The 16455-nt window shown below is 39.4% G+C and overlaps 1 protein-coding gene across 2 annotated transcripts in view; it reads left to right on the forward strand.

The window, feature by feature from the left end:
• The first annotated feature begins 608 nt into the window (after positions 1–608).
• ADGRF2 (adhesion G protein-coupled receptor F2) overlaps positions 609–16455 on the forward strand; it is a 37360-nt gene continuing 21513 nt past the window's right edge. For both annotated transcript variants that reach the window (XM_033217399.1, XM_033217400.1), the window contains exons 1-2: positions 609–922; positions 15609–15709. In XM_033217399.1, the coding sequence (XP_033073290.1) occupies positions 15638–15709 (72 nt within the window). In that variant the 5' untranslated portion in view covers positions 609–922; positions 15609–15637. The remainder of the gene's footprint in view (positions 923–15608; positions 15710–16455) is intronic.

Consider the following 16455-nt stretch of genomic DNA (forward strand, 5'->3'; position numbering starts at 1 on the left):
TGCAATGGAGTCTTGCTCTGTGACCCAGGCTGGAGTGCAGTGGTGGGATCCTGGCTCACCGCAAGCCCCACCTCCCAGGTTCACACCATTCTCCTGCTTCAGCCTCCCGAGTAACTGGGACTCTAGGCACCCGCCACCACACCCAGCTATTTATATATATATATATATATTAGTAGAGACAGGATTTCACCATGTTAGCTAGGATGGTCTTAATCTCCTGACCTCGTGACCCACCTGCCTTGGCCTCCCAAAATGCTGGGATTACAGGTGTAAGCCACTGTGCCCAGCCAGAAGTAATCCTTTCTTATGATCATCATGTGTTAGCAGGGACCTCTTCTTGTCACGGTCACTCAGGGACCCAGTCTAATGGAGTAACTATTATTCTGAATTGCCGGCACCATGCAGAATTACTTGCATGCCCCACTGACCACAAGGAGGTGAGAAATCGCAATACTACCTTGTGCTTGCAACTGGGGACTGATAGGAATGATTAGGGAACCATACCACCATAATCCTAGTGACCAGAAAGCCAGCCAGTCAGTACCAGAGCCCAAAGCAGAGGCACTCGTGTTTTCCAAATTTCATCTTTAGGCTCAGCCTGATTTGTAAGAACAAAGGAGCTATAGCCATGTTCATATATCCTGTGCTACCACCACAGTCTTGAATCCCTTGCCCAAGACAGGAGCCTTTGCTTTTTGTGAGAGTCCGTGTCTGTCACCCAGTGTGACTCATCCATTCTCCAGTGCAGTGCCCCTCCCACTGCAGGAGCTACTCCCATGCAGGACTTGTCTGTCAGGCTGCAGCACTCCTGCACATGGGGCTGACTGCCTGTGGGAACGCAGGGCCCAGCCTGGGGAGCTGCCATTCGGGGCTAACTTGACTCTCATTCGTACAAGAGCCCAGCCTGCTGATTTGTAGCAAGGTATGACAGAGGAGAGCCAGTAATGTCCATATCTCCAGCTGCCAGGGAGTGGGGCAAATTTGCCAGTGACTTTGTCTTTGGCCAGCCACAGTGAGTAGTCCTAGGTCCTCCTTCTTCCAATGACTTCCTTTGGAGGGGAATTTCAGAGATGACCAGCCACTCATGATTCTGTATGTATGAGGCTTTGGTAATTTGGGGTTTAATTAATAACATATGTAGTGAATAAGTGAATTTATACAGTGAGTAAGGGAACATGTACAGTGAATAAGAAGGAATTTGTTAACTTCGAGGCACTTTATATAATAAGAGCACAAGTCTGTATAAAAATATTTTTGTTTTCATTTATTCTTCTCTGTTATTCTGTGCTCCACTAATTTTATCCAAAGATCAGTATATAGGAAATGGGAACCTCTAAATAACATTTTTTTTCTGATCATCTCCAAGTTACTAGGTGTAAATACAGAAGTTAATGAACATTTTTATGATTATTTTCCCTCATCAGACTTTGTAATGTTTTATCTACAATTTTGGCTTATTATGAAGATATCACTAGCCTCAAATCCTTCTTGAAACTGAGGAATATTTTTATACCTTCTCAAAAAATCTTGCGCCAACGACTAACCTATGGCAATGAAAACTCTTGGCCTTACACATTCTTCTCAGATGAGACTTTCTCAAGAGGAAGGTAGACTTTCGGGAGATTTCTCTCGGTTCTTAAGCTTGTCTTCATTGTGTCATTCTTTGTATTGTGGGGATGTAACTACAGTTCTGTTGTTTTTCATACTATTCTTTAAAATAGTATAATTGATGTTTCATTCATTTGTTTTTTCTGATTCTTTGTCAGTATTTGTTGAATGTGAATTTTAAAAGTTTAGTTTTGCTTAAAAATGTTTATCCTTTGAAATTTGACAAAATGTGTTTTTGCCTCTTAAAGTGAACTGACAGACGAAAGTGAGGCTTGAATTTTTCTCACATTTTGGTTTATTACATTTCCTCTTTCAAAATTCATTCATAGACCTATAGTTTCAAAAAATCCACTTATTCGTAGTTCAAATACATAATTGCAAATATATTTCGGGCAAGTGGTTAGCCTTAAAAGACTGCAAGACTTGTACTTTGTGTCCTTAGCGATGGTATCCTAAAATAATGTAGCCACAATCCTGTTCTAACAATATTTGCATAATATAGAGTTATAACATCATTGTCTTTTTTGAAAAATGAATAGAAATGTGTAAACAGAAATCAGACCTCTTCTTCACAGATGAGATCAGGGGATTCAGTTACCAGGCCTGGTAACTGATTGCTCTTTCTAAAATTGGACATGGGAGGAGGGCACAGGGTTTGTCAGTGGAAGTCATGTGCCCTGGGTTCAAGCATTAACAGGGTGCAGTTCCTATAGAGGGTAATATTTCTAAGTATGTCTAAAAGACAATAGAACCAAGTGAAAATCAGTCTTCTTTATCATCAGCATGTTCTGGTAATTCTAACCCATGTCAGTGATATGGGTCAGTGATATGGGCAGACCAGGCTCACAGCCACCTTCCCCACTTGGTACTGCTGGTGTGTGTGTGTGTGAGATTTGACTTAATTCAATAGTGGGCAACAGTCTATCTCAGGAGACAGTGGCTACTTCCAAAGAACCATAGTTTAGCACATAGTCTATCAGTCCTATTATCTTGGGAATTGATGGCTTCTGAATTTGTTATTTTTATATATTTCTTTTAACATAAGAGCCATCTCTCAGGCCAGTAAAACCCCTGATTTTATTTTTATATAGGGATGACGCTATAGAACCTACTGTTTCTGCCTATTATTCCTGAATATTTTGACTGCAATGAACAACTCCGAAGTCTTTTGACTGCAATGAACAACTCCTTAGCTAAAGCCCCAAAGGTGATTCCATTTTAGTAATACTCAGAGATCTCATAGAACCCAGGGTGTGAGACACAGGGGTCTGAGTTGCCTCGGGACTCTCTTTTTTTTTTTTTTTTTTTTTTTGAGACGGAGTCTTGCTCTGTCTCCCGGGCTGGAGTGCAGTGGCCGGATCTCAGCTCACTGCAAGCTCCGCCTCCCAGGTTTTACGCCATTCTCCTGCCTCAGCCTCCCGAGTAGCTGGGACTACAGGTGCCCGCCACCTCGCTCGGCTAGTTTTTTTGTATTTTTTAGTAGAGACGCCTCGGGACTCTCTTTATGATCTTTGCCCCTCTTGGTGCATCTGCTTCCTTTTGCTCTGTCCTTCTTTCTACAGTTGGGATGTTCTCAATCACATATTAGTATCACCTAGGGTTTTTTTTTTCTCAGTTATGTATATTAATATCATCTGTGGAATTTAAAAGATCATTTATCCTAATGTTAACAGCACAATCCAGGTGAAGGGAAATGCAATGTTCATTGTTCTGTTCTTTCCATTTTTCAGTTGTAATTAAATTATTCGAGATGAAAAGTTTGGGGCAACAGATTAGTGTCTGAGTCTCAGCCCCAGAAATTCTGATTTCAATGGTTCTGAAGTGGGGCCCAGGCACGAGTACATTTTAAAAGCTCCTCTGGGAATCCCGATGGGCGATTGAAGGTGGAAATTACTGCTATGGATTGCTGGGTTTTTCAGCTTCTCTCGACAAAGAGAGTGAGTCCCATCTCTTTCTTCTTGTCCAAATTTCAAAATTCCTGGGGTGAGGATGGATGGGTTCAGTTGGATCAGCTGCCATCCCCTAATGCAGTCAGCTCTGGCCAGGTACACCATTCAGCTGGCTGCAAACACAGGAAACATGGACCGGGTAAGCAGTTTCCAGACAGGCATGGGTGGGCTGAGGGGCTAGTTCGGAAAATAAGTGTAATGATAATAGGAGTCCAGTGTATTCCTCTAACAGAAATGCAAAGTGAGTCCTGAACTGCTGAATTTGAGAACATCCAGCTGTTGATAAGACAAAGCCATTGCTTATTATGACCGCCGTTTCCTCAAACTATGTCTATTTCAAAAGAATGGAATAATAGAGAATTGGTCTTTGTTAATTTGAAACTTTTGTACTGCAAAATACAAATTAAACATGTTTGATAACAAAAACAAAAATCCTATCCATATTAGAGTAGGAACTTGTAAAAGTTGCTCTGCATTAGATGATGTGTATTAGCAAATACTGTGCTTGGCATAATGTTCTAGTTGTAGCAGTTATAAATTTTATCTCATAATACATCTGGCTTTTAAAATATCACATTTCCTCAAAGATTCTAAATCAGTTGTAAATCAGTTAATAGGACGAGTCCTCCCTACCGCCCTTTGATTTCCTACAAATATTTTTTGCAGGAAATTCTATCTTGGCTTTGTGTTTGGAGAGGCTATTTCCTACTAAGGATCTGGTAAGAATTTGGAGAGTCTAAAGCAATCTCAAGTCATCATTGCAGTTGGAAGAGAGTGACACTATCCCTTCTGTGCAGGCTTGGGCATGGAGACATTTTATGATGGTCTTTAATGCCTTTGATCTCAAAGTTCAGTTCTCTTCACATGCTGAGTCATCCATGAATATCTTCTCACTTCTACAGGCATTTGGTGGTACAGGAACTGATACCTAGGGAGTTTATATAACCTCTTCCCTTTCCCATACCAGGAGGAAAACTCTTCTTCCTTGCCCCAAATACCTATCTTTTTCCAGTATTTGGAACACCTCTTAAGCCAGGTGTTTGTACAAGAACGAAAGCCTGCGTGGGAATTGAGTTCTGGGTACTTAGCAATTTCTTCTTTGATTGTGTATCACAACAGCCTGTAATAACCCTTTGAGGTAGAGAGCTCAGAACTTTAAAAAATGTTCAGAAAAGATACCTCTTCATTGGCCCATTCTTCTATAACAATGAGACACACACACATACACACACACACACAATTTTAAGAGATTCTCCAGATACTGGTATCTGTGCCCAGAGTCATTTCCTGAGGGCTGTTAATCACATGCTTTGGTGGGATGGAATTGCTAAGGGAAGACAAGAGAAGCATAATGCTGATGCCAAATGCCTAAGTCGTGACATGTTTTCAGCTGTTTCCGAAAACAGAACTGGGCTTCCTGTAGCAAGAACTGGGCTTTGGGAGACAAAAGGTTCTATGAGTTCTGAAGCAATCAGAGCAAAAAGAGAGAGAAGGAAGAGCACAGAATGAAGGACAGGCAGTTTTCCACATCCCTGAGAAGTGGTAGAGACCAGACCTGACCCAGGCAGATAGTCTTTGGCCACTGAGAAAACAAAGAATCCGTGTGATCTATGTGGACCTGGTTACCAGAGAGGAGAGTGGGACATGGCTATTTCAGTGTGGGCAAAGCAGGGCTGAGTACTGATGCCCAAAGGCCAGCAATGATTGTACATCTTGGCAGAAGCTACCACTGTGGAGGCTTCATCCATGGATGTCTTTCTCCTGACACCAGAATATTATCCCAGGAGAGAAAGGAAGAGGAAAAGAAGGAGGAAATTCTGAATTAATCAGAAGAGACCTAGTTTAAACTGAAAGTCAGTGTGTTACCTTGCATGGGTTATAATGCAAAAAAAAAGAATGAATAAATAAAACAAAAACAAAAACATTTGCATTCATGCCTCACTAGTTTCATGGCTGCTAGACACAATCATAATCTGTGTGTACTTGTCATAAGTTTAGACTTTAAGTAAGGATTCTTAGTTGGGTTATTCAGATAGCCATGTATTCCTCCAAAATGATGTGCCTGTGCCTCTGAAATGCTCTCTTTTCCCTGAGCCTCTGTATCTCAGTTCTCCTTCACTGCTGTCCTTCGGGCATCTCATGCTGGAAAAACCATTTCAAAACTTCTTTGGTGCAAAACTCTCTTCCTGCTCAAGAACCAAATTGTAAACAAGTCACCTTTAGAATAGAAACACTGATACTTTGACCATGTACTCATTTGTTTAGCTATCCAGAATGAGGGTAAAATACGGTATTTTCAGACATACCAAGATTAAGAGAGTTCTCAACCACAGATGTTCATTTAAAAAGTTTGAAAGGATGCAGTCTAACAAGAAGTAAAGCAAATAGAGAGAAAAGAGATGTAATACTAGAAAGAATGTAAAAAGTAAGGAACCAAAGGAGGAAATATGGCTCCAATATGGAGAACTGGAGAAGATGGAAATATCTTTTGGTTTTAGGGGTTAGATAGCCCCTTATTTTCATATTGCTTTTTACTTCTGAATATCCATTTGGGGACATTTTTATCTCTTCATTTATGAAGTAATTAATCACAAATAATTATTCATAGTGCTCCTATATCTATATCTACTGAGAGAGAGAGAGAGAGAGAGAGAGAGAGAGAGAGAGAGAGGAACCCAAACATGGACTGGAGCTAAAGTTCACAAATAATCTGAAACTCCAACTTGTAAAATAGCTTTAAAAGATCACTGGTTGGGTGAGTATGCATATTTTAGTGTAATTATTTAAGCCATTGAGGCAAGAGGTCCACATTTTTAATCCCTCTACAGCTATGCGATCAGAGTAGAGATGCTACCTAAAATTTCTCACTCAATATCCTCATTTTGTCAAAAAGGAAATAGTTATTACTCATCAATGAACACAGTTATGATAGTTTATACTATGTAAACATTCAAATGTAAAATTTTTAGAGACATCTGTAGGTCAGAAATCATTCTTTTGAGATGAACTGTTATAAGCTCTCCAGAACAACTGTTATACATGCAACCGTTATATGTACAAATATTTACAAATACATATTTGCATGCATTTTTAGAACTATTATGTATTTATGTTGGACTTTGTGAGTGACGTAGTGCTGGGGTACTTTTGCAAAAGTAGGAGGCATCATGGCTTAACATGTCCTACAGTTGTGATAACAACATGGCTTTTATAGAAAAAATAAGATGGAAGCCTATTGAAATCTGAACAATAGTAGAAGTGCTTCAGGAAAAAATTTGCATAATGAAAATACATAAATCTCAAAACAAATATTTCAGGCTAAATACTACCCAAATTTCAGCTGAATTCCCTTATTTCTCTTTGTTTCCAGACTGCTCCTCTTTCTCTATTTCATCTCCTAATTAACGGCCTCAGAACAGTTTACTCTAAAAACATCAATGTCATCTCTTTTTGCTACCCTTTTCATATATGCATTTCCCCCACTAAACTATTGTCTTTTTCTCCAAAGTTAATAACAGCCTCTGCTCTTCACTCCTCCCTCTTGCTCTTTTGGGCGTTGGGTCCCATCATTTTTCTTCTTTGTATCCATCTCCCTGTCATTGCCTTGGTTTAGGTCCTTGTTACTCTTCACCTGAACTAAGGAATGGCTTCTTCGCTGACGTCCCGGTTCTGGCCTCTGCCTTCTGACTTACCCACTGCACTGTTGGCAAAATAATCTTTCTAAAATGAAATCTGATTCCGTCATTAAAATATTTCTGCTGGATTACCTCAAATCTTCACTTTATATTGATACTTTGCTTCTATTGATGTCTCTTTGCTTCAAGCTCCTAATTAATTTATGAATTTCATGATGGCATTTTGATTTTTCAAGAGTTATCTTGATCTGTTATTTTATCTTTTCTTCTTTGAACTCATGTGTAATAAAAAACACGCTCGTATTATCTTGTTCTGTATCTTTAACTGTGAAGAATTTCCTTGCAAATGTGTATGTGTATGTGCATATGTGTGTGATATTAACTTTTATGTTGGGTTCTTTGACACAAGCTCTGCTTTGTTTTTCTTCAAAACATATCTCTATAATATGTTTGCATTGTTGGGATGCATCCCCTTTCATCTTCCTTGTGCTTAAATTACTCTGATACACAGAAGGTGACTTCTTGACTCCTTTCTCTCCGTATCTGACACTACTTCATTCTTTACCAGGATAAGGTTTGAGGTAGGGGCATTTTGTGCTGTATCTCCTTTTCTGCAGTGTAAGGGGGAGACCAGGCAGAAGAGGTGCTCTACAGCAGCACTGACACCTGGTATATCGGGAAAGCTCCAGGAACAAATAGTCAGCGTTCTCCATAGGATTTTCCTGAAGAAGATTTAGCTGAAAAGAAGAGAATTTAATGAAGAGAATTTTTTTTTTTTTTTTTACAGAGATACAGGAAGGGCTAAAAGACTCAACAAGACAAGCAACAGGAAGCCTCAGGAGTGGAAAGCCATTATGATTTGTAGGCCTGAGGAGGCGGGAGGCCAGAGGAGGGAATTCCTAGAGCCAGGTGCCAACTGAGGCATAAGAGAGAATGCCTAACAGGAACTGCGGTCAGAGAAAAGCAGCCGCTGCCAGGAATGTGACCATGCAGGGAGAGAAAATGAATACATCTCCTCATCTCTCTATCCTCCCACCCTCTCATCTCCTGCCAATGACTCCCATTGGAATAAGCCACTTGGAAGCCAGAGTCAAGACAGTCTGCAGAGGCCAGCTTCCTGGGGCAGAGAGTAGGATGTGGAAGAACAGAGAATAACTCCAATGAGTGATAGGGACAAATGGAGGGCAACCCACCCACCTAGGCTTAGCTCTCTGATACGGCGGTTTTGTTAAATGCGTGGTATCAGGACTTACTCCATTTTCATGGGTTGTGTATGCCAGTGGCAGATGTCTTAAGGTTCTGACTTGTTTCTTTGACTCTAGGTATAGCCCAAAAGTCTTCATTTATACCAGAAAGAGGCAGTTTCACTGTTCCCTCTCCTGATTTCACAATGTACCCCTAACATCCAATTCTAAAGTTCTTAGCTAGATGAGGAAAAACAAAATAATTACTGTATTTTGCCTCTTTCTAGATTTCTAGGTATTAGTAACATTTCTAAAGATTTTGTCTACTCTATAGTTGGTTAAAGGGAACAGAAAAGGAGAATAAACTTTAGGATCTGTGCTCTGCTGCTGCACTCTACTCCATTTCAGAATTTTTGATTTCTTTTCTTTAGTAGTTTTGGATTGTCCCTTTTCTCATTTTGTTACAATTAAAGTAATTTCAATATTTTGTTAGATGCTGAAAATGTTCTTTATTCATTACTGGGTAGGTGAGAAATCCCACCAGTGTTTCTCTATGGATAAGCATCTGATAAAGACGGCTTTTCTTATTAATATTACTATCTCATACTGATAATATCAAAGCACTTCATAAAGGTTTCTAATATTTGCATAATATTCCTTTATATAGTTTATTATCTACTTTATTATTGTTTGACATCTATACTTTCCATATTCTTTTTTTTTTTTAACTCTGTATACAACTGCCATGAGCAGCCTTGTACCTTTTGATTTTTTCTGTGCTTCCAGTTATTTCTATATGACACAGTTCTAGAAGTGCTGCAAGTGCCGTAAAAGTTTGGCTTTACCTGGTTATTTAAAATTCCTTACCCAGTTTTGTTTATTTTCCTAGTTTCTTTATCCTGGCAGCCTCTGACAGTCAGATGAAATTCTCTCTTTGGCTTTTTGGTGAGTCACAAGGTGGATGAGCCCCAGGCATACCTTCACCAAGTGCCTGACACAGCTGCCATCTGCACATGCTCATCCCTATTTACTGTTTACATTTCAGATGTGAGTCATCATCTATTACCTGGCTTCAGCTGAAACCTGCATTCATAAAGGGGAAAGTGTCCAATACAGAAGCTTTGGAGAAACTGGCCAATCCTCAGAGGAACCAATGAACATGATTTAAAGTTTTTAAATTTTTTTAATATTTATTTTTTATTATGTTTTTTCATACAGGGTCTCACTCTGTCTCCCAGGCTGGAGTGTAGTGCACAATCTTGGCTTACTGAAACTTCCACTTCCTGAGCTCAATTGATCCTCCAACCTCAGCCTTCTGAATAGCTGGGATTGCAGGCATGAACCATCATACCTGGCTATTTTTTGTGTTTTTCATAGAGACAGGGTTTTGCCATGTCGTCCAGGCTGATCTCTATGTCCTCCAGGCTGATCTCGAACTCCTGAGCTCAAAGTGATCCACCCACCCCCACCTTCCAAAGTTCTGGGATGATGAAGGTGGCTGCACTAAACAATGAATTTTCAACGGAGACAAAAGAGCCTTCTATTGGAAGAAGATGACATCTTGGACTTTCATAGCCAGAGAGAATTCAGTGACTGGTTTCAAAACTTCAAAGGACAGGCTGACTCTCTTGCTGGGGGCTAATGCAGTTGATGACTTTGCACAGAAGCCAATGCTCCTTTAGCATTCTGAAAATCCTATGGCCCTTAAGAATTATGCTAAATCTGCAGTACCTGTGCTGTATAATTATACGGAATAACAAAACCTGGATGATAGCACATCTGTTTATAGCATGGTTTACTGAATATTTAAGCCCACTGTTGAGATCTTCTGCTCAGACACAAAGATTCCTTTCAAAATATTACAGCTCATAGCAATGAGCAATGCATCTGGTCACTTATAGAGCTCTGATGAAATTGTATAAGGAGATTAATGTTACTTTCATGCCTGCTAACATAACATGCATTATGTAGCCCAGGGATTAAGGAGTCATTTTGACTTTAAAGCCTTATTATTCAAGAAATACATTTTGTAAGGCTATAGCTGCCATAGATAGTGACTCCTCTGATAGATCTAGGCGAAGTAAATTGAAAACCTTCTGGAAAGGGTTTGTCATTGTATTGTATTTTGTTTTATTTTTGAGATGGAGTTCACTCTTGTCACCCAGGCTGGGTCCAATGGTGCAATCCACCTCCCAGGCTCAAGTGATTTTCCTGCTTCAGCCTCCCAAGTAACTGGGATTACACCCACAACCACACCCGGCTAATTTTTTTTTTTTTTTTCAACAAAGACAGGGTTTCACCATGTTGACCAAGCTGGTCTCGAACTCCTGACCTCTGGTGATCTGCCCCCTCGACCTCCCACAGTGCTGGGATTACAGGCATGAGCCACCGCACCTGGCGGATTTGTCATTTTAGATGCCATTAAGAACATGGGAGGAAGTCGAAATATCAACATTAATTGGCATTTGAAACAAGTTGATTCTGACCCTCATGAATGACTTTGAGGGTTTAAGACTTCAGTGGAGGGAGTAACGGTAAATGTGGTGAAAATAACAAGAAAACTAGAATTAGAAGTGAAGCCTGAAGATGTAACTGAATTGCTGCGATCTCATGAAAACACTTTAATGAATGAGAAGTTGCTTGTTATGGATTAGACAAGGAAGCAGTTTCTTGAGGTGTACTCTACTCCTGGTGAAGATCCCCTAAACATTGTTGAAATGACAACAAAGGATTTAGAATATTACATTATTAGTTGATAAGACAGCAGGTGGGTTTGAGAGGACTGACTCCAATTTTAAAAGAAGTTCTACTGCTATCAAACAACGTAACATGCTACAGAGAAATCTTTCATGAAAACAAGTCAATCAATGTGGCAAATTTCATTACAGTCGTATTTTAAGAAATTGCTTTGGCCACCCCAGTCTTCAGCAACCACCACTCTGATCAGTTAGCAGCCATCAACATTAAGGCAAGACTTTCCACAGGAGAAAGATTAGGACTTGCTGAAGGCTCAGATAATTGGTAACAATTTTTAGCAATAAAATATTTTTAATAAAGGTATGTACATTTTTTAGACATAATACTATTATTGCACATTTAATAGAAAACAGTATAGTGTTCTCGCAACTTTTACATGCACTAGGGAACCAAAAAATTATTTCGACTTGCTTTATTGCAATCTTACATTATTACGGTGGTCTGGAACTGAACTCACAATATCTCCTAGGTATGCCAGTGTGTGGAAATGCTCTGAAAAAATTAAACCCCATTCAAAGATCAGCTCTTTCACCAAGATTGCTCCACTGCACTCCAGCCTGGGTGACAGAGCAAAACTCAGTCTCAAAAAAACAGAAAAAAACAAAAAAAAACAAGAAACAAAAAACAAACCAACCAACCAAAGATCAGCTCTTTCTTATTTTAGAAAAGCCACATGACATACTTAAAAAAAAAAGTTACAGACCTGAGTTCAAATTCTAAATAGTCAACAGACAATAACTGTTTGCTTTCTTCTGTTTTTCCCTTCCATAATGTCTGTATTCAGGCAGGAGGGATGGACTGGTCATTAACTAAAGGGAAAGCAGAGGGATGGTTAATGACAGATGCTGTGGAATCTTCCACCCCTGAGATCATCTGAAGTGTACACCCACAGTCTGGGAACTTCTACAACACTTTGTGAAATCTCACTTGAAGTCTCAGTAATTCATTACAAAGTCTAATTATGCAAGTAGCAGCCGCAGACTGTGAGCTGACCAAGCTGGTGATTGAAATCCTTCTGGTTGTCTGATAAAGTTCTGTCTGGAGTTTTGTTTACCTTTTTGATTACTGTGATTTGTGACTTCTAGTCCAATACTTTTTTTTTTTCTTAAGTCAGAGGTGAGGTTTTAAAAATTTCTTTTTAAAATTGTCTTGTAAAATTGCTTGTCTCTATTGGTGTGTGTGTGTGTGTGTGTGTGTGTTTCAGTCAAGCAATTTTTTTTTCTAAAGGAGCCAAACACTGAACGTGTCCCGGCCTGCAGTTCACATGTTTTCCTTTTGCCTGTTTTGTCTTACATTAGGAAGCTGGGCCTGTAGTCAGTCAACTGTATGGCTTTTAGGTGAAGAAATTCTACATAGAAATAGGAAGAGATATTCTGTAATTAAGTGGCTCACAAAGATGAGACTCGATTTGTGGAATCTGGAATTTTGGAATGCTTCCTGTCATGTTGATTCATTTGGCTTTGATTCTCAGAGTCTTACAGTCTCTAGGGAGAAAGCCCTGGTCCAAGTTCCCAGCGCCCCCGGGTGTGCATCAGATCTGTCACACCGTGAATTCCCAGAGTTGTGAGGGACTGTGGGAAAGAAGCCATCCTTGTTCTAACTGCTAGGACATTGCTCAGACATAAGGCGCTCATTTTTTGTTTGTTGAACAAACGTATAGATTAACATCTTAAGTAGCTTCTTCAGGTTTGGAAAGCAGACAGCAGAGAATGGGTTGGAGGGTTGGAAATGTTATTTCTTTGTAGATGCAGCCGCCCTACTAGTATACTTTGCTGTTCCTTTTTTGTTCCCCTCCCCCCACCCCACATTTTTTTTTTTTTTTCTAAATAAGGGAGAGGGAAAACAGTTTCTTAATTTTTATTTTAAAAAATTTCTAATGCTTTTGTATTTGGCACATATCACCTTAGGAAATTGCAATACTAATGATTTTTTTTTTAATATGAATCACATGAAGTGACTTATGTTTAGGTTGTATTTGTATGTTCTTGATGGGTAAACCTTTTCTGAAATAAATGTCTATAATGAATTTTTTGGCTTAGGACATGGTAAACCAACATTTCAAACATTTGTTTGAGAGGCAAGAGTTATACTAGAGTTACCCCTGCTGACCCGGGGGAGGGAGGTCAGAACCACTAGATGCCTGTGGCTTTTCACGAGAAAATGAGGACAGAGGCTCTGGTGAATAGGAGGTGGGTGCTCAAAAGATTAGAGTCACACTACTGTTTTGCCGCTACACGTTTTTGCTTCTTTTAAACTTTCTGCTTCATAGAACTAGAAAAAAGCTAATGACTATGGTTTAATGTCAGCAACTCTGAAAGAAAAATAATTTCATTCAAGCCCAGATTAAAACACGCTACTTAATTTAAAGGGCAATCAGTTTTATCGGCTAAGTTTTTTAAAAGGTCAGCTTTAAGAAATGTTTCTTCCAGTTAAAAGAAATTAGATAAAGCTGAAAAATACGCTAAAAATTAAAATCACACTGTTGCTGAAACATGGAAAAAGACAGCATGTCAGAGTTGTGGTCCTCAGTTATTTTATTACAAGGTAGACTTGGGAAGTAAAGAAAATGTTAAAAACTTCTGGGCTCTGTGCAGCAGCATAACTATCAAAAAAGGCCATACTGCAAAGTATAATGAAGGTCACTTCCACGGAGATCACAAAGCCCTCATTTGGACATAACGGAAATGTAATTTTGGTAATAATCAAAAGCATTTTTCATAAAAATTATAGCAACTATATTTACAATGCAAAGCAAAATGGCAATTTAATAAACAGATTTTCAACATAGTACATTAAAATTTTAAGCAAACAGAATGATTTTCATCCTGATTTGCAGAACTCAGCTGATCATACACCTTTTTAAAAAAAATATCTACTTGAGCTTCTGTGCTGTGTAGTGCTAACATTATGAAAGTTTGTTGTCTTGTGTCATCCCCTAAATCATTTTCTAGAATTAGTTTTAATTAAGAAAAAGAATATTCTGTGTGAGGAGAGTTTTGAAAGATAAAATCAACTTGATTCAGAAAAACATGGAGTCATCCTTAAGTTTCATGAGCATTATGTTATCAAATTCATCAATGGCTTTAATTTTTTCCAATTTTGATTATTTTGCCCAAAGCAGTAATTGCATTGGTGATGATTCTGATAGGTCAGTTTGATGATTTTTATACCATAATTTTCATCTGTTTGAATAACTTAGGTAGGAATAAAGGATGAAAATATGGCTGACAATTTTACTTGAAATTGTGTGTCCCTCTGTACTGCTACAAAATACATTTAAAATGATGAATAACAAAGTAGCCTCTTTAAGTAAGAACTACAAATGTTTGGACAGCTGTATTAATACTAGACTGAGATAGGCAATACAAACTATTTTAAATAATCACTGAATTTCAGTGGAATTTTAGCTAGACAAGTATTTCAATGGAGGAAACATGATTGGAAGATGAATTGTGCCTAGTCTTTAAAATAATGACGTTGTTTCCTATGGAATTATGCGTGATTGGGCTAGAATTCTTCTTGGCTAAAAATGGTCAAATAGCAAATATAAACCATTGTGATTGCTTCTGGCCTTTGTTGATTACATTCAAGTCTTCTGAATCCTTTTAACTAAAAGTGAAGAAACAGCAAATCACTTTCAAGGATGATCTCAACTCAAGATGAAATATATTAACATTATTAAAGTATAATACTAAATTTCTTAGCTTAGGTGAGTCCCCTGTAGAGCACAGACCCTGATACAAATTATGAGCTCTTCCCACCCACCTCCCCTCCATCCCTCCTCCCTACCTTCCTCCTTCTTTACTGAATATACTGTGTGCCAACCATGTGTCAAGCACTGTTCTAGGTGTTGAGGAATCAGTTTAGTTTTGATATCAGTCCTGGTAGAAATAACAATAACAGACCATGCTCAAGATCAGTTTTGAAGAAATCACCAGTTACCTATGAACATACGGCTCCAGAGTTAGGTGGGAGTGAGGAATAATAGGCCAAGCCTCTTCAAAAGATATTTCTAGGCTGAGTTTGCCCATAGGAACCCCAGCTCATCTTCTACTGTAGCCATTCACAGACTTCTCAGCCCTGCCTAACCCAGAGACTGAAGTATCATTCCTGCTCCTGAATACAGGCTGTTATTTATTATATCCATGCGGGCAAGGTGAAATCTGGCAGGCAGTAGCTTCCTTTGGAGGGGTTCTCATGTTAGGAGTGACGTGCAAGCTAACGGTAGAGGGTGGGGGATATCTCAGCAATTGCCTGTGTCTCCCACTGCTGCCTCTGCTCTCACTGCAACCTCCTAGAGAACGAAGTCAATGGGAGGCCACAGGACACTGCCTCTGGAGCAGAAAGGACTGAGTAGGCAGCATGGAAGAAGAAGACTGCCCAGTCTCATAGGTGAACTGATTGGGTCTGCAGTGGCATGGAACCTATGAAAGCTTCAAATTGGAGACATTTTGCCTTTTTATTTATTCTTGTAGAAACAAGAAAGTCAGCTGTGTGGAAGACAATGACTCATACACTTTTGCTGTACTGCTTGGTGTTTCTTTTGCCCACAGAGTCATGTAGGACATTGTCCCAGGTAAGAAAAGGGGAAGGAGTGGAGGATGAACTGGTGGGGAAAGCAAATGGACAAAAAAAAATCCATCAGCTACCAGCTCTCAGTTACCAGAGAGCTGAAGTATAGGGAAAAGATGGTGATAGAGTGGCCCAGCCGGAAGTGATTATAACTACAGCTAACCAAAACCCACTTTAGACAATAGCTACACATTGTTTTTCTCTCAGCCTTTTCCCATGAGTTCCTGAGATGCAATGAGGCTCAAGTGATTTAAGAGTAATAAATACTTTGTTCTATATCTTCTGATAGTGAATGTTTCAGTTGTTCATAACCAGGGTGGTACCATTTCCTAGGGGCACTTGAAAATGTGGGGGTGGTAACGGTTGCCACAATGACCAGGAGGTATTAGTGGCATTTAGAGGTAGGGCCTAGGAATGGCCTGGCATAATGAAGCACTGTCCCATCCAAAATGGCAATAGCATCTCCCATAAGAAACCTGATAGAAACCTGAAGAAACTCCCATAAGAAACATCTCCCATAAGAAACTTGAAGAAACTCCCATAAGAAACCATAACCATGAATGGGTTAGAAGGAGCAATGAGGAGCTAGAAGGAGCTAGAAGGAGCTGGAAGGAGCAACTCAGGCAGTGGTTAAGCGAGGTCTCACTGGTACAGAGTTTCTGGCAATGGACTATTTTAAATTTTGTAGGACAGGGGGCCCTATGGCTCTTTCTGAAAGATTTTTCCTGACACCGGAAGTAATTTTAATTT

The sequence above is a fragment of the Trachypithecus francoisi genome, unplaced genomic scaffold, assembly GCF_009764315.1.
Source record: "Trachypithecus francoisi isolate TF-2019V2 unplaced genomic scaffold, Tfra_2.0 Lachesis_group10, whole genome shotgun sequence".
NCBI classification, from domain to species: domain Eukaryota; kingdom Metazoa; phylum Chordata; class Mammalia; order Primates; family Cercopithecidae; genus Trachypithecus; species Trachypithecus francoisi.